This window comes from Aethalodelphis obliquidens, unplaced genomic scaffold (assembly GCF_003676395.1).
Source record: "Aethalodelphis obliquidens isolate GAN/ISIS:26980383/991018 unplaced genomic scaffold, ASM367639v1 scaffold14, whole genome shotgun sequence".
In the NCBI taxonomy this organism is placed as follows: Eukaryota; Metazoa; Chordata; class Mammalia; order Artiodactyla; family Delphinidae; genus Aethalodelphis; species Aethalodelphis obliquidens.
In genome coordinates this window covers 34,786,957-34,805,454 of record NW_020837958.1, presented here as the reverse complement: position 1 = coordinate 34,805,454, position 18,498 = coordinate 34,786,957, and the positions used below count along the sequence as shown (strand labels likewise).

Here is an 18,498-nt window from a genome sequence, read left to right as displayed (position 1 = left end):
TTTTACTTCTTTTCATGGCTAATTAACAATGTATATGTACTTTGCACTGTTAATTAACTCAGCTCACTATTTGCCAGGTGCTGTGCTGGGCACTGGGGATGCATTAGTGAACAAGATAGGTATAGTCCCTGCTCTGTAGAGCTTACAGTCAGCCTAGACAGTAATTAAGTGACTGGACCACTTAATTGAAAAATGACAAGTTATGATAAGTGCTGTGTTAGTCAGGGTCTAACCAGAAAAGCAGAAACTACTTGAGTAATGGAAATAGGATTTTCATGCGGGGAATTGGTTACAGGGGGTAGAGAACCGAGGAGGCAAGCAGTGGGGAGAGAGGCAGCCCGGAGATTAGACACAGTAGGAAGCAGCCACTACCCCAGGCAGAGAGACAGTGGAGAGAGGTGGTGTTGCTGGAGCCTGGGGTAGAGAAGTTGGAACTGTGGTGGCCTTGTCAGTGGAAAATGTAGCCTAGGGGGAGAGGCAACAGCTGCAGAGATGCCTCCCAAGGCAGAGATGGAGGCAGGGATACCTGGCTTTAATCCTTCTGGCATGTTCCAGTTTCCCCCACCGGTTGCCACTGGCCAAACCTAGCCAGCAGCCAGCTGAGGCATGGAGAGGGAGAGTCCTTTTTCAGACTGGGTTCTGAGGGAAGGTCTTTCCTAGGAGGTGACGTTGTAGCTGATGCAAGGGCATAAAGGAGCTAGCTCTGGGTAGAGCTGTGTGAGAGTCTTATAGGTGGAGCAGCCAGGACAGAGGCCCTCAGGGATCTTCAAGGAGGCCCATGTTGGGCAGAGGTGTGGTTAAGGGGGTAGAGCCATGACCTCCGGCTGGAGCGGTAGGCAGGGCCCAGATCAGATTGGTCTGTGCTCCCTGGTAAGTATCGGGCTGGCTAAAAAGTTTGTTCAGGTTTGTCTGAGATGTTACGGAAAAACCCGAATAAACTTTTTATCCAACCCAATAGTTTGGATCTTTGTCCAAGTGCATTGGGAAGCCCTCACCCTTTTAGCTTATCTCACCTGGGAGAGCAGAATTCAAGAATAAAAAGCTTTGAAAACGTGTCTGGCAGGGCCGTAGCTGAGTGCCTGGCTGGCTGGCGTACTGCAGACCCCAACGGCTAACGTCGTAGAACTTGGGCTTTCTCTGCAACCTAGTCCATCATCAGGTCCTTCCTAAGGTACCGCCTTATTTTAAAAGGCAAGTCCTTTCCTTTCTTGGTAGGACAGAATTTCAGTATTTCCTTAACTTGTTTTGGAAAGTAGTAAAATGTCAAGTACTTGTATGAAGGCAAGAACAGAGGTTCATCATCCAAAAAATAAGTGTTTTCCTTCCTCCGAGGGGCTGTGAAGTGAAGGGGTCGTTGGTGCCATTGGCCAGCTCTGAGTGCCAGCCTTGTGCTGAGTGAGGCGGGGACAGGTCATCCCTGGAGGGTAAAGAAGAGGCTGATGGGGGAGACCCTGGTCCACACTACACTGACTGAACAGAGGGCTAACTTCATGAACTGAATGGTCTGCCAGCGTTCTGTGTCTTAAGAATTGAGCATTTTGGACCCTTAATAATGAGAAGGAGTCCTGGCATTTCGTATTACTAGAAATAGGTTTCTGAGGCCAGTTTCCATTACAGAGCGACACTGGGCCTGACGTCTTCAAAAGAGAGTCTTCTCTTATCGATGCCCAGGCTAATGGCAAAATAGAAGCCTTCTTACTCTAAGTCTAAACGATGCTCCGTGGTTTCCAGAAATTCCTCTGCAAGCTCATCTCCAGAAATTTTACTCCTTCCCTACTTGTTAGGTTGTGATGGTCTTGGTTTGCATCTGTCTGCCCCCCCCCTTTTTTTTTTTTTTGCGGTATGCGGGCGTCTTACTGTTGTGGCCTCTCTCGTTGCGGAGCGCAGGCTCAGCGGCCATGGCTCACGGGCGTAGCCGCTCCGCGGCATGTGGGATCTTCCTGGACCGGGGCACGAACCCGTGTCCCCTGCATCGGCAGGCGGACTCTCAACCACTGCGCCACCAGGGAAGCCCTGTCTGCCCCTTTTGACTGGAAGCTCCTTGAGGACTTTGTCTGGCTCCCACCGGATCCCCAGGGTCCAGCCCAGGACTCGGCCTGTGTTGGTGAGCAGTGGATGACGTGTGGCAGAAGAAAGACATCCTGTTTCTCCACTGCCACCACAGATGCTACCTCGGGGTGGCCACGGCTCTCTGGGCCACTGTGTTCTACCACTCCCTGGTACGCTCTGTGACCTTGGGCCCACTAGGAAACCTTTCTGTGCCCCAGTTTTTCATCATCTGTAAAGAGTAGATATGGTAAAGAGCTACTTTCTTGGGGTGTTGTGAGGAATGAGGGAATTAACATATGCAAAAGGCTTAGGGCAGTGCCTGGATCACAGGAAGCCCCACGGAGATGTTAACTATTTGTCCAGCTTCCTGCGGCAGAGATGGGCAGCAACAGCAGCTACTGCTTCCTGTGGGCTAAGTGCTGCCCTGTGCAGTTTACTTTCATTCTTTAAGCCCCACATGAAGCTTATCAAGTGGATATTCTTATCTCGATTTTGCTGATTAGGACACATTGCCAGTAAGTGACAGGGCAGAGACTCAAATCCACGTCTTTCGAAGGTAGGACCCCACACTTTAACCACGAGGCTGTCCCATCTCCAGTCAGGGCTGGGGTCCTTGCTTCCACGAGAAGACACTGGAATGACACTGGGGGCTGCTCCCCAGGGTATAATTGCCAGCTTCTGAATGAAATGGAGGGAAAAGCTGGACCGTAGCTCCCTGCTGCCCACTGGCTTCTTTTCTGCCAGAGGACAGCTTGGTCCCTAGACTGCCTGTCAGATGTCCCAGCATCCTCTGGAGCTGGGCACCCCCAGCTTTATCTCTCAGCCTCGCTGTTCAGTAGAGGCACCGTTATGCAAATACTCAGATGTGAATCGTTCGGAGGAGGAACCCTCTCTGCAGCTTCCTCTTTGTCTCTGGCTGCTCCCTGACATTCTGGAACCTAAGTGCTCATGTGGAGCCTTCCCGCCAGAGCCAGGCGCTGTGCCGGGCTTTGAGGATGGAGGGCGCTACATACAAGCATCAGAGGGCGACCCCTGCCCAATAGCCAGCGAGGAGCCTGGGCCTCAGTCTAGGCCCACATGGAGATGAATTCTGCCAACCACCTGCATGAGCTTGGAAGTGGATTCTTTCCCAGGGTCTCCAGCTAAGAGCCCAGTGTGGCCAGCCTGGGTTTGGCCTTTCAATACCCCGGACATAGAGCCCAGCCGAGCCCACGCCGACGTTTCACCTACAGAGCTGCGAGCCAGCAAGTGGGCCCTCTCCTTGGGCTCCATTTAGCTTTTCCGGTTTTCTTAGAGACGAGCTTTAGTGGTTAGCTCTGGTTATTCCAAGCCCTGGCCCGTGGCGTGTGGGCCCTAAGGAGCTGCCCCATCTGTTGTTAAACCTGTCCCTTATCCCTGTGGAGTCCGAGCTCCCAGCCCATGTTCACGTGTGACAGTCTGGGGCTCACCTGAAACCAAGGTTGGAGCCGTAATGGATGGGTCCTGGCTTCCTCCCTGGGGCAGAGGAATATGGACGTTCCTTGCACAAGTCTGGTGGGCTTTGGCTCAGACAGCTTTCTGATTGTGGTTTTTTTTTTTTTTAAACTTACCTGTTTCTCACCTTAGATGTCACCTTGCTTTTCCTTAGCAGGACTGGTCATCAGGCGGCACTGGCTGAGGCCTGCAGGGGTGTAGTTGGCATAGGGATAAAAACAGTGACCTGGCAGACGTGTGGGTGACACAGAAGCCAGAGTCTCCCAGGGTCTGGCTGACCCTGTCAGAACAGGAGAAGGGAGCCCAAAGTAACGGCTCTTCCTCTAGGTGCGAACATCCAAACGATGCCAAAGTGGGAACCTCATTGCTCAAGGTGAGTCTGCCTCTGAGGAATGATTGACAGACATGAGTTGGTATCTTCCTTGGAATGGGATGCTTGACTCAGCTCCGTGTGATGGATGGATGGTGGGCTGGGGAAAGCCTAGGCTGGAGGTTTCTGGAGTCCAGCCTGGGTTTCCTGAACAACTCAGTGCATCTGTTATGTAGGGTTGGGGTCAGGGCAAAGACAGACTTCTGAAAAAGGGCCACCCGCCTCCACTTTCCAGGTCTAAACAGTCTTGTCCCCAAAGAGGGGATAACGCATGTGGGCAGATAAGGACCAGAGAGCCATGGCAAGCAGTGGGTGTATAGACAGGGCAGGGAAAGATTGGTGGTTCCTGAAAAATCAGCCGTGGGTCTGTGAGAAGAGACCCGGCCAAGAGCCAGGAGGAAGACAGCTGCCTCCGGGTGAGTCATAAGGTCAGTTTGGAGGTCAGCTGATTTCTCTACACCCTGTAGGTGTCGCGGGGGCCTGGAGAAAAGGAGGGGTTCTAGGGGCTCTGGTGGGTCACGGTTGTCACTGAGTCCTTCGCTGGTGGCTGTAGGCCCTGGTTGTGCTGGGATAGTACCCAGGAGGCTGCTGGGCCCTGTGACACAGGAGGGCAAGTAGTCAGCTGGTTGCTGGCATTGGACATCACTGGGTGGCAGTGCTGGGGAGAGACGTGGGAGAGGGGAGTGCTGATGGCCTCACCTCCCTGCTGCTTAACTCTATGCCTGGAGATCCTAGGACTTGGGGTGGTGTCATTTGAAACATTACTGATTAGTTAATGAGGAAGGTGAGGGTTCACAAATCAGCATTGCAAATAAGCATGAGCTTGTGGCGTTTTAAACCAACCTTGTTCTTACTTCCCCAAGAGTTTGTGAAATCGTCTTTTGGTGCCAAGGTGACAGGTCCAGAGAGACCTGAAATTGATGCTGATCGGTCCCTTTCCCATAACAAAGCTACAGACCTGTGCCTGCCCCAGCAGCGGCCAGGAGGGCACGTGCCAGGCTAGAGGAGGGAGCAGCTGGGGTGACAGGGTACCAGGGAGGTGGGAAGCTAAGGGCTAGCTGCACCTTGCCGTGACTTCGTATAAGCCATTTCCCATCTCTGGTCCCCTGACTCTTCCTTTATGAAAACAGGAGGTGGGACTGCTTGACTGTCATGATCTCTTCTGGCTCCAATGCCCCAGACTATTAACTTTGTGAAGTGCACTGTGATTGAGACTGTTCATATGCTGGGACCCAGAGTCTGGCTTATCTGAAGACAGCATGGTGGTTGATTCGACATCGTGCTCACCTCACTTGCCCTTGGTGTTAGACCCCTGCAGGGTGGTCTGCCCTCTGTCTCCTGAGACATTTGCCTACTTGCATGTTCCACGCGCCCTGCAAGCGCAGGCCACAGCAGTTCTTAGTGGCCGCAGGGAGGGGTGTCTGGGATATTGCATGCAGAGAGACGAGTGTGAGAGGACGCCACGAACGATTAGAAACTTCTTCACGGTAGGACCAGCACCGCTGATTAATCAGAGCCAAATTCTCCTGCCATGTCCACCACAGAGACTCTTCATCACTCGCCCCAGTTCGCTGCTTTCTTTCACTTTTCCTTGTCCTCGGCTTTTAGAAAGAAAAGTTTTAAGATGATTCGGTCCCAGTCCCTGTCTCTGCAAATGCCGACGCAGCAAGATTGGAAGGGCCCCCCGACAGCCTGCCCAGCCGTGTCTGCAGCAGCTCCTGTGCTCCCCGGAGCCCCTCCCCAGCCCGCACCTGCGCCCTATGCCATGCCTGAGTACCAGCGGGTCACCATCAGCGGAGACTACTGTGCTGGGGTAAGGCGTCTCTGCGGGGGCTCTGTGAGTGTTGTATATGCCTTGTGCCAAAGCTGGGGTCCCGTGGGGTCACGTCCAGCCCTGAAGCCTGGCCTGGTCTGTGGGTGTCTGGGAGGTGGCAGGCAGGAGGCACAGGAGCCTGGAGAGAAGGAGGGTTCTAGGCGACGTAGCGGGTGTGTGTCTAGGGCGCTGCTCTCCCTGTGAGGAGGGCCTAGGGCTGCAGGTTGGTACACCGTGTGGCCCGTAGGTTCCATATGTGCTGTGGGCCCAGAAACACTGCCCTCTGTCCCTGTAGCCCATTGGGGACGGTTCCAGCTTGGGCTCTTTAGTGTTCCCAGATGTTGAATGGATTAAGTCCTGGTGTTGATTGGTTTGTGCGAAATCAGTTATTGCTGAATCAGCTCCTCCTCTGTGCTTGGACTCATGTCCTTAAATACAGGCTAGACCAGCCAGGCAGGACGAGCAGGTCTCGACAAGAAAGTAAACAAGCTTGGTTTGCACCAAGTCGGTTAGCTCAGTCACTGAAAATGTGCTCCTTTCACCTGGTTGGATGATGCCTTTTTATTGCTTGTTTCTTGAAGAGAAGTATCACTTAGTGCCAGGTTTGGTTCCATCTCCCTGGCCCTCAACCTACTACCCTCAGTTGGCCTTGTTATTCTGTCTCTCTTCTTTTTTAACAGTAGTTTTAGAATATATAGTGTATCTGAGAAAGCAAAGTGACTTATTACTCTTCTATACGTTTTCTTCTAGCTTAAAAAAATTTATTTTTTGAGCAATAGAAAATCCTTGCACATGGCTTAAAATTTAAAAGGTACAAAACTTATATCAGTCCTCTAGCCACCCGATTCCCCTCCTCAGAGGCAATCCTTGGTTTTGGTTTCTGGTGTGTTCTCACATAGATGGCCTGTGTACCTACAGTTTACTGTGCCCATGTAGCTGATTTATTTATTTTTACACAAATGGTGGTTACTATACATTATACTGAGGCTGGGTTTTTCATGTAACAGTACATCTTGGAGATAATGCCATATCAATACATCAAGAACTTCCTTGTTATTTCTTTTTTACAAGTGCATAGTATTCCACTGTGTGGACGAACCATACTTTATTTAAATTCCTTTCTGTGCATGGGAATTTTGGTTGGATTGGAAACAACACAGGCCTTGCCTGGAGATACAGTATCCTGACCAGGAGTCCGTGGTGTCCACCCAGCCTCTGGCATGTGGGCAGAACAGTGGAAGGGGAGACTAGAGGTGGGCTGACAGCCAGCTGAAGGGGGGGAGGACGTTGGCCTGGTGCATTAACTAGCTCCTTTCAGTCAGTCTCCTGCTTGGCACATTGTAGGGCATTGAGCCCCTGAACTGGTGAGTGGTCCCCAGAGAGCCACCAGTCTATGAGAGGCAGGCTGACCTTGCAGGTCGCCTTGGCCCCCAGTGGGTCAGCCGCCAGGCATGAGGCCTGCAGTGCTTACAGGTTGGCTGGTCTGCTGGGACTCTGAGCACGTCTCTGATACCTCCAGCCGTGGCCTGAGCCCCTTGCCCTGCTGAGTCCCTCAGTCCTGCAGACAGTATTTGGCTTTATTGTTGGCAGGGACATATTTGTGTCTACGGTGTTGTCCGCTCACCTATTCCTGTTGCTCTCCTAAGCCATCAGAAAGTGTAAAATGGAATTAACACCCCCTCATGGGGACACCTGGAGTCAGGAAAGGAGAAGCTCCTTCCTTAACAAGAAGCAAGGAAAAAAAAAAGTGTAAAAACGTGCATGGGAAAGATGTATACCAACTTCCTTCCTCTGAGGATGGAGTGGGTGGAGGAGGGCAGAGTTTTAGCTGTTATCTGAGATGATTTATTTATGTAAACATATAAGACATCTGAAACAACAATAAAAAATATTAAAATTGTTAGCTCTGGAAGGTAGATACATGGGTGTCTGTCATATTATCTTCAGTGCTTGTCTGTATGTTTACAACATTTCAAAGCTAAAAATGATTTTTTTTACTAAAGCAGAGAGGTCACGGTCCAGGCCCCAGCCTTCCGGCTCTGTGGTCCCTCTTGTACCTCCCTCTGCTGCATCTCATATCCTCTCTTACGAATGACTGTCTCCCCCAGCACGTTCAGATTTCTTCCACACCTGTCCTTCCCAAGAGACAAAGATTAACGAGCCCTCTGGAAGGTGGGAATTTATCTCATTTATCTCTGAGCGTGAGGCAGCTCTGGGAAAGCAGAGCATACTTGGGCTTTGGGACTCGGTCAGATCAGGGTCTGAAGTTTGACTTCGTGACTTCCTGTGACTTATCCTCTCTGGGTCTCTGTTGCCCCAGTTGTAAAATGGGTTGCAGTGAGGACCAAAATGAAATCTACGAAAAGGGTCTGTCCCATAACACACAAGTGCTTGTTGACGGGGTGAACGGGGGTGATTACCAGATGAATCAGAAGCCTGGGGTTGGCAAAGCAGCAGACTGAGCACACAGAAGCTTTTATCTTTACCTCCGAAGAAACCATGTATTTTCTCAACTGAAAATGATGATGCTAACCCTGATCGGGGATACGGTCCAGGCTGTGCTTCTTCTTGGGCCGGGGGCAGCAGCAGCTGGCTTGTGGTTTAATCAGCCGCACTGAGGCTGGCCTGCAGTGTGCAGGCTGGGGTACCTGACTCTCTCCAACAGCCCCAAATCTCCTCCTGTGTTAGGGGACCCCCCAAGACCCCTGCTGGGTTCAGTGATTTGCCAGGAGGACTCCTAGGACTCAGCGCAGAGCTGTGCTTAGGACTAGGATTTATTACCGGGAAAGGCTGCAGAGCAAAGTCAGCAAAGGGAAGAGGTACGTGGGGCAGAGTCTGGAAGAGGCCAGCAGCAAGCTTCCCAGCAGCCCCACCCAGTGGAGTCACCAGAACGCACTTAATCCATTCAGCATTGAATTGTGACAGCACGTGTGAAGTGTCATCTACCACGGAGGCTCCTTAGAGACTCAGCAGCCACGGTTTTCACTGGGGCTGTGGCCACACATCTGCAGAGCACATCCCTCGGGTCCAGACTCCCAGAAGGAACTTGGGTGTCCGGCATTAACCATGGTATTTGTACAAACCGTTCAAGCACAGGGAACCACTGGGCCCACAGTGGTGGGAATGCTCCCCAAACCCAAGTTGCCTGCTGCTCGTCAAGGGCTAACCTTGCGGCAGGTCTTGCTAGGTCAGTGGTCTCAGGCCTGCTGTGTGAACCCTTTTCTGCAGATCACCGTGGAGGACTATGAACAGGCCGCCAAGAGCCTGGCCAAGGCCCTGGTGATCCGGGAGAAGTACGCCCGGCTCGCCTACCACCGCTTCCCACGCACCACGGCCCAGTACCTGGGTCACTGGCGGGCAGACGCTGCACCTCTGGAAGAGGGCCTCCCAGGTACGGCGCTGTGGCTGCAGGTGGGCTTTCAAGCAGGGCATGGCTCGCGGGTTGGTCAGGAGGTTTTACTGGTTGGATGTATCTCCCCCAGATGGTGTTTTAAGGGCAGAGCCCTGGTGTTGGCTTCTCCTACACTGATTTTTTTTTGCTGGTTTCCCCAAGGATTGATTCCACGTGCACTGTGTGCCTTGCCCTGGGTTGAGCTGTACAAGTTGAGAGAGACAAAGCAGGGGAGGGGGTGAAAACAGTCCCTGATCTTGGGGGTCCTCCAGGGAGACAGGCAGCCTCATGCTGGATATTTAAACACAATCAGACAGTAAATGCCAAATTGGTGGTGAGGTGGGTGGCGTGTGGGTAAGTAGAGAGGGTGTGTTCCCAGGGCAGGGAAGTTGGCTCTGGAATCCAACACACCTGCATTCCGATCTAAGCTCCACCACTGTCTTGGGCAAGGAAGGTATTTCTCCAAACCTCAGTTTCTCAGTCTGTAAAATGGGAATACTAATATCTATCCCTTGGGCCAGTTGTGAGGATGAAACGAGAGAATGCACGTGAAGTGGTTAGTGCAGTTCTGGCATCTGGGGAGTGATTGGTGAATAGGAGTTACGTTGATGCTGTGGAGTTTGGGGAAGGAGGATCAGAGAAGGCAGGATGGTTTCTGGTGGAGTCTGTTTGGCCTGTGAAAGACCCAGGAGCAGTAGAGGCTGCAAGTTAACTAATATGAATGAAGACAACAGGAAACCTCGATCTTGAAAGTTGGTGGTGGGGGATCGGATGAGGGCCTGGTGGTCTTGTGCCAGCACCCAGGACCCTGGCTGCCCCCTCGGGGGGGAGTTGGTGCCAAGATGTCTCCTGTCTCTTGCTTTCCTTGAAGCTCTGAGACCTCGACTTTGGGCATCTGTGACTACCTGGGGCCCTGGGTAAGTCTCAGCCCTCCCAAACCCGTTTCCCTGTCTGTCTGAGGGAAGTTGATCCCACCTGCTCCAGTGTTGGCAAGGGCAGGCAGGACTGACTGTTGAAGGTGTACTTTATACAGAACAGAGTCCCCGGGGGCCCGGGTGTGAGTGTGGTGACGTGGAGGCAGTGGTCCCCCCAGGCCTTTGGACTGCGTGTGTCTCACAGGCACTGGCACACATCAGGGACTCCTGAGCTGGCCTGTGGCCGTGCCTGAAGTGTGTGTGGGGGGCATCAGTTCCCCGCCCCCGTGATGCCTCACATCTGCTCTAGGGCAGTCTGTTCCAAGCACTGATGGGGGTTGCCCAGGCAGCTACTCCGCCTTCATTCCTTCCATTGATGAAGATTCCAGGGTTTCCTCCTGCCTGGGGTGGCAGCCAGGCAGCTGGACCCTGTGCGGGGTTGGCTGATGTGCAGAGCTGAAGCCCCCAGTTCTACTGCCACTCGGCATAACCTGTTCCTTGGCCAGAACAGAGCTTATCGAGAGCCAGGAAAACCCACTATGAGAGCAATGAGAATAATGCCTTACGATGTATTACTGTTTACAAAGCATTTTCCTCTACCTGCTAGCGCAGCCCTCACAACAGCCCATTAAGGCAGGGTGTCATCCTCAGGTGAGCAGACAGGTTCAGGAGGTAACGTCGTTTGCTCCAAGTCGTAGCTGGGAAATAGCCAAGAGGCCTTTTCTGGCTCCTGTGGGCTAACAGCCTGCAGCCGTAGGGACAGACAGCTCTGTCTCTGGGGGGGACGCGTTCCCTATTCTGTGCTTATTTGTGGAGGGGATGGCTTCTAGCCCCTTAGCCTCCCTGGGCTCAGGAAGATGTAGAAGGGCAGGGACGGTTATTCCCACCGGGCAGTGCCAGCTTCTGTCTGTTATTAGGGGAAGACACAGCTGCCCTTTTTCATAAGCCTCGTGTCCCTGAAGTTCCCAGGAGGCTGAAGCTCGTTTCAGTTAAAGCAGTGAAGGGCCAGCCGCGTGCCAGGGCCCGTGCTAGGGAATGGGGACACAGCAGTGAACAAAATGAACATATACTGCCCAAGATAAAGAAGAGAAATTACTTTACATAGTGGCAAGTGCTGAGGAGACAAAATAAAGCAGGGAAGGGGATATGAGATGTCGGGGGCAGTGGGAGTGGTTAGGTTTTAGATCAGACAACCAGGGCAGGCCTCGGTGGGAACGTGACTTTTTTTTTTTTTGCATTACACGGGCCTCTCACTGCTGTGGCCTCTCCCATTGCGGAGCACAGGCTCTGGACGCGCAGGTTCAGCGGCCATGGCTCACGGGCCCAGCCGCTCCGCGGCATGTGGGATCTTCCCGGACCGGGTCACGAACCCGTGTCCCCTGCATCGGCAGGCGGACTCTCAACCACTGCGCCACCAGGGAAGCCCGGAATGTGACTTTTGAGCCCCCGTGAGCTCCTGAGGTGAAGGGCACTTGGCCATCACTCAATCCTGTTTTGCAGACTTCCACCCTCCCCCACTGCCCCAGGAAGACCCTTACTGCCTGGATGATGCTCCCCGAAACCTGGGCTTCCTGGTCCGCATGCAGGGGGGCATCCTCTACGTGTACGATAACACAAAGATGCTGGAATGCCAGGAGCCCCACAGCCTGCCCTACCCGGACCTGGAGACCTACACGGTGGACATGAGCCACATCCTGGCTCTCATCACCCATGGCCCCACGTAAGCCCCCCGAGTCTGCCTCTCTTTGCAGGGGTGCTATCCTGTAGGAAGGGACCGGGAGAGGCCTCTTGCTGTGGGCTTCTCCTCAGCTAAACCACCCCCAGAAAGGTTTCCCCTTTCCCCAGTGCTTTGTGGGTTTCTGCCACAGTCTTCCTTCACAGCCTGGCATATTAAAGTCGCTACTACCTGTCCCTTCTGCACGCGCAGGTGTGGGGCATCTGCTTGCCGCTGGCCACCTGTGCACCTTAAAATGGCGGTCACTCCTCCCCCCAGGCAGGACGGCAGCCTTGCAGAGAGTTACCAGCCTAGGGCGTTACTGCAGGTGGGGGAGTGATGAAGACTGTTGCTTCCTCTGTTGGCTTTTCTGTGTTTCTGGAGGGGAGAGTGCAGGGAGCCTGGGAACTTAGCCACGACCCCCGTGTCGCCTGTAGGCTTGGCTCGAGCTAACCTGGCGGGGAGCTGTCTTCCTGGGCCCTCGCTTCTTGGTGAGCACTTAAGCGAATCAGCAGAGGAGGCTCAGCCCGCCCGGGCCCCGAGCCCCTCTGACAGCGGCTGTGCTGTGAATACCAAGCCAGCACTGGGGGTCCGGGGGAGGGGGAGGAAGCTGGTCGCGGCTGAGGGACTTATCTCTTGCCCTGCCTTTTGGGGTTCGCTGGAAATGGGGTGATGCCGTGTCTGAGGTGGGAGGGTGGGCCCCGAAGGGATGGACAGAGTGGGTCTTGGTCCTCGGTGATCTGAGGGCAGACGTAAGAGCCGGGAGGGGAAAGGGTAGCTCCCGGGAGCTTGCCTCAGCCAGGAAGAGCAGGAGCTTTGAGGGGAAGCCTGGGGGATGGGACTGCTCCCCACGCGTGTGAGCAGTGGCTGTCGTCAGGGCGGGTCCCGCTGGGGAAGGGACTGGGTGATACGGCCTTGGGAATCCCGTCCGACCCAGACTCTCCCGTGCTTGGCTCTGGGGCTCATGCAGCTGACAGGTGATGGTGCTGGTGCGGGGCCGGCGGCTGCTCTTCACGCACGTCTCAGTGACGGGGCGCCAGAGTGTGTGTTTGGGGGCCACAGGGAAGCAGGGTGGCCTGGCTCGTGATTGAAGGTTCCGCGTGGCTGTGGGCACAGGCAGTTAGCTGAGAATAGGGAGTGCTCCCACCTGCAGTGGCCTTTGCCAGCCGGTGGGGACATCAGTCCTTGCAGAGATGGTAACAACACCCCTACGTTTCTAGTCTGCCCATGATGCAGAACATCCTCCCCTCATCCTGAAGCCTCAGCGTTGAGAAGTCTTCAGGTCTCAGGGTTTGGGGGATGTCATTTGGCCACAGGGTGGTTCTCTGCTGCCAAGGTGGGCAGGTCACGCCTTAAGGTTTGACTGTATTATCAATCTTTTTCACTCTTTTCAAGGAGTGAAAGGTGGCTGAGGATAGATGGGAGGAAGGAAAGACGGAAGGGCTGAAGGAGGGAGATCTTCCTTGAGTGTCCACTCTGCTGAGTTGGGCCCTTCACACACATAAGCCAGTTTAACCCTCGTTTCAGTCTTGGGCATTGCTGGCTCCATACCTGTTCATGAGAGAACAGCTTGGGATGAATTGCCTAAGCCCGTAAGCTAGAAGTTAAGGAACCCGTGTGAGGTTGCAGTCAGCTCTCTACTGCCCCCATCGACTCACATGGCTGTGGTTCCACACTTCAGCTGGGTCTGCAGAAAGCGGGCCCCTCCGTACCCCTCCCTGCTCCGTCCTGACCTTCCGCCCAGGGGTCGGTCGCCGCAGACACTGGAGGTCTCCAGACTAGAGAGCTTGCTGTGCCTTCTTCTCAACTGTGGTTTCTCCCCCTTCTCAATCTGCAGGAAAACGTATTGTCACCGGCGACTGAACTTTCTGGAATCCAAGTTCAGCCTTCACGAGATGCTAAATGAAATGGCCGAGTTCAAAGAGTTGAAGAGCAACCCTCACCGAGACTTCTATAACGTGAGAAAGGTGCGTGAGCCGGTGTTCAGAGCCGGTGCCCTAGCCCGTCCGGGCTCGGCCCCCTGCGTAGCCTTCCTATGTACAGAGGGAAGACTGGCCAGTTGCCTTCCGTGCGGCAGGCCACGCCTCAGGTGGTACTTGGTATGACATGGTGGAAACCTTTGTCCATGTTGTGTATCTGTTGGAACGTGCCCTCCTCCTTGAGAAATAGGGCATGGCCTATTAAGTGGTTATAAGAGTGGAGACCAGCCTACTTTTACAGTAGAGAATGTATTGAATTTATCATGGATCGAGAAAAGCTATTCAGGCCTCTTTGGACTTGGGAGTTTGTGGCCCTGCTTCCTTCTGCATGGGGCGTATTTAAGGAAGAGCATCCGACGTGCCCCCCTCTCTGGCCTTCCCCTAGAGTGGAGAGCCTGCAGGGGCCGACGTGCAGGTTAGATGATCAGGGACTTCCGCTTTGCCATTTTATTCCGTGTGACTAATATACAGCGAGCGTGGGATCAGTGCCAAGCGTGGGGCCTTTGATGCCTAATGAGAGGACTTCTTGTCCACAAGCAGCTCCCAGCCTGTTACTGTTAGTGTGATAGGTGTGTGACCGGGGTGTCTTTCAGGGAGAGGCCAGGACTGAGGTGACTTTGAGTAGGAGTTTGCCAGGCAGAGGGCAGGGCAGGGGGTGGAAGTGATGGCCCAGCAGGTAGAGGGAGCTGTGGCTACAAGCAGCAGCAGGGGGAGAGTGGCCTGAGACAGGAGGGAGCGTGAGGGTGCCGGCACAGCTGCAAGGGGTGCAGTGTGGCTGGAGCTCAGGGCTGGGGGCAGAGGCTCGTGGCGGGCTGTGGGGAGTGAGCCTGCAGGTGTGGGTGAGGTTCTGGATCACGCAAGGGCCCACAGGTTTGTCAGAGGCAGCAGGGAGGTGGGCGGGGGTGTGGCACTGCTCTGGGACAGAAACTCCGGGAGAAGGGTGGGGTAAGGCTATGCCCGGAGGAGGGGTGGCCACATCTGAACTGAGTCACAGCAGGGTTGTCATGGCCACAGGGGCCTCTGTACCAGTGCCACCCTCTCCCTGGGGTCAGCTTTGACAAGGGAGGGTAGGCCAGAGGAGGTTGTGTCTCCTCTGGGGAGCCCAGCTCAGGCCTCCCTGACAACCCTGCCTGGGAGCACTCAGCAGTACTACGTGGACGGCCTTCTCCAGCGGGGCCCCGAGATCACCTCTGCTAAGCTGCATCCCACTTGGATGGGATCAGGAGCCTCCAGAGTGCAAGTTAGGCTTCTGCTCCTGGGTTCTGAGGCTCATGGAAGAGTCTCGGGCATTTCCAGGCAGAGGTGAAAGGATGTGTGGTAGACACCACCTCCGTGGCATATTCACCTTCAGGCACCATCTGTTTCTTCTGTGTGATCCTCAGGTGCTCAGACAGCTGGGTGCCTCAGTCATTAGGCCAGCTCCTCTCTGCCCTGCCCAAAGGAACCCTACAACGCCCAGATGGGTGTCCAAGAAAACTCCTTGCCCAGCCCTGCGCAGCCCTGCCCTCTGCCCACGTGCGCGCTCTGGGCCCAACTGCTTCCTGCTGCCTGCGCCTGACTGCACTGGCTCCGACACTGTCTGCTTCTAAGGCGGGGCCCCAGTGGGTGTTTGCGCTCTCTGGCCACCATGAGGGCGAGAGTCCTAGGGGGCAGGGGGCGAAGGGGCTGTGGTTACATACCAGAGCCCATCCTCGCGTTCCCTGTCAGTCTGGGCGTTCATGTGCTCTCTGGACAGAGGTGGCCTTGAGCCCCGTGCTCTGACACAGTGGGCTGTTCTCTGACACCACAGCTATCCGTAAACGCACGTCCAGGTCAGGCTGTGCCTTGCCCCTCCCTGCCTCCTGAGTGCTGGCTGCTTCATCTTACCCTGGAAGCCTGTGCTAGGGGAGGAGAGCTGACTTTCTGAAGTTCAGGCCGGGCTGGGAGGTGGCCTCCATACTTCCAAGTGGCTGTCAGTGTCACGGGGGCAGGCCAGGGTCCTGCTCTGAGGCAGGAGCTGTGCCTGGCTGTGGGTCAGTGTGGGCGGTACTTGTGAAATTACCTGCAACGTCACATCAGGTCATGGGTTATGGCACCGTGAGGCCAAACCAGCAGGACTGTGTCCCTGAGATGACTGTTTTCTGCTCAGAGCTGAGAATGAGGGGCTGAGTGTGTTCGCTGCTTGGGAGTTGGGTAAGATTAGGCCTTACCCACTTCGGTTTAAATGTCATATCAGGGATAGCAGATAGGTTTCGTCTTCTGTGCCAGACTTGACCAACGGGGAGTGCCTACCTGAGGCTACTCCCGAAGCTTAGTGAAGAGTGCTGTAATTGATCACCGATGTTTGCCACAGGGGTGGAAATAGTCAGCGTTGGCTTAGGGGCCGGGTATTGGCCAGCCCTGCTTAGAAACTCTACTGTTCGTTTAGACCCAGGTCTTAGATGAAAGCAAGGAATGCTCTTGGGTCTTCTGGTGAGTTGAAAATGCTGACCTCCAAGGACAGGCTCTTTTACTTGTTCCTAAAATAATCACCTTGGTAAGTTTGAAGTTTGGATCAGATGCTTCCTGGATTATCCAGTTGTTTTCCTCCCTCCTCTAGTGACTCCTGGGAATGAGGACAGGCTGCACCCCCTGCAGTGTGTCATTGCTATGCTAGAGGACAGCAAGAAAGCCCAGAATGTGCTAAGTCATGCTGAGGTAGTTGAGCCCAGCTGTGTCCAGATGAGATTACTCCGGCTGACCTCCGCTTGTGTGTCCCACATGAGCCCAGCCCATCCGTGTTGTGCCTGAGCCTGTGTACTGCGCTTTGGATGACGTTTTAACTTTTGGTCCTTCCTTTCTCTGATGCCTAGTGGTCTGTTTTTCTGGTAGGAGTGGCAGGATTAAGGGCAGGAAGGGCTCTGATGAGTGAGTGATGTTGGTCAGTAATATGGGCTGGCTGATTAAAAAGCTCACAGAGGTTCAATGGATCGGATGTCTGGTTTGGCATGACTTGGAGGTGCCTGGCCAGCTGTGAACAGCATTCTTTGGCCTGAGGTCAGCCGCCTCCTCACCCCAGCCCTGGCAGAGTGCCCAGTCAGCTGCAGCAGGGACTGCAGAGTGTGGGCTGGCAGCTGGCAGCACCCTGGTCAGTGAGGCTGCTGCCACCCTCCTGGGGGAACCTCCCTCAGGCCCCTTGGGCTCATGGAAGGGGGTCAGGATGTTCACTGTGACTTCAGGCCATCTCTCAGCTTAGCCAGGCCTCCGTTTCTTTAGGGCTAGTGGCTGAGGGGAATGCTCTGAGGGCTCCAGAGAGGTCAATGGCAAGTGTGGGATTTTGTGGGGCATTAGGTGGGTCCTCAGGTTTCTAGAGGTTGTGGATATCATCGAAACTATTGGAACCTCCTACACCTGTTCATTGGTCCATTCATCCATCCATTGATTCAACATCATACCAGGCTCTGGGGTAGGCGCTGGAGGCTTAGATGCATCAGACATGGTCCCTGTCCTTGAGGACTGAGCTCCCAGTCTAGTGATGAAGTAGACAGAAAATTATTAGATCAGATTGGAGGACATAAACAGTGACGGGAGTGTCTGTGCTAGAGTCCCAGGTTGGGCAAGGGAAAAAATGATCCGCTGTGCTTGCGGGATCAGGACAGGCTGCCACGTGGAGGAAGTCGTGGGAAATTTCTTGGTGGATGGATCGGTGGGGAGGAGGGAAGGCATGCCAGGCTGAGGACACGCGGTGTGGAATAGCATGGCACCTCGGGCACCTGTAAGTGGGGGTGTCCTGGCTGGAGCAGAGAGCAGGGCAGTGGCAAGGTGAGACTTAAGGCTTGAAGTAAGCCTTGAATCTCAGGCTAAGGAGCTTGGGCTTTATCTTGAACACTTGGGGGCACTGATGATTTGTTAACAGGGATAGTGGCTGGATCTGACCTACATTTAAAAAAGATCTCTTGGTGCTGTAAGGAGGGGGACTGGGCAGCAAGGCTAGACGGAGGAAGACCAGTTCCAAAGTCTACAGGAGAAATGGGGCGGGGGATCTGGCGTCAGTGCAGGTGCTGAGGCTCTGCGCTCCACACCGAAGCCTGGATGTCCTGGCTCCTGTTGCTGGGGGGAGGTGGCCCAGCTCATGTGCTGCGGGCCACTGTGTTGCAGGTGGACACGCACATCCACGCAGCTGCCTGCATGAACCAGAAGCACCTGCTGCGCTTCATCAAGCATACGTACCAGACGGAGCCCGACCGGACAGTTGCCGAGAAGTGGGGCCGGAAGATCACCCTGCGGCAGGTGTTCGACAGCCTGCACATGGACCCGTACGACCTCACTGTGGACTCGCTGGATGTCCATGCGGTGAGTGAGCTCGGCCAAAGGGCCTCGTGCAGTCCTGGCAGGGGACTCAGCCCCCTGGAAAGGAGCCAGGATTGGGCTTGGAGAGAGGCTGGCCATGTAGGCATCTCTTTCTCTTCTAGCCGTGGATGATATGGAACAGGGTTCTTGGCCTTTCTGATCAATAGAAATTGACTAGAGGCTAGACAAGAAATTTAGGCAAGGCTTTATTGGGGATCCTGCTGCAGCAGGGGGGAGCGAGAACAAACAGGTTCCCTTGCGTGCTTGCTCCCTGAGTGGGGAGTGAGCTTGTACCTTATATGGGGTAAGGGTAGGGATGTGTCCCGGGGTCGGGCGGGAGCGGTGGCTTAGGTGGTTTGCCCACCCCTCTGGTGGTGTTGAGTGCAGGGGGGCATGCTCAGTACCCTGCTTTTGCTTCCAACACCCTGTTTTTGCTCCAGGCTCTTCAGAAGTGGCAGTTGGGTTTTCTGGTCTCTTTGTATCTTTT

At 54.4% G+C, this 18,498-nt stretch overlaps 1 protein-coding gene across 6 annotated transcripts in view; it reads left to right on the top strand.

Annotated features, from left to right (window-relative positions):
- The window catches only part of AMPD3 (adenosine monophosphate deaminase 3), a 41,463-nt gene that overhangs the window by 9,720 nt on the left and 13,245 nt on the right, over window positions 1-18,498 (top strand). For 5 of the 6 annotated variants that reach the window (XM_027115404.1, XM_027115403.1, XM_027115402.1 and 2 more), the window contains 5 exons: window positions 5,501-5,705; window positions 8,934-9,096; window positions 11,511-11,730; window positions 13,562-13,691; window positions 17,820-18,014. In XM_027115404.1, the coding sequence (XP_026971205.1) occupies window positions 5,501-5,705; window positions 8,934-9,096; window positions 11,511-11,730; window positions 13,562-13,691; window positions 17,820-18,014 (913 nt within the window). The other variant, XM_027115407.1, reaches the window with a different exon arrangement.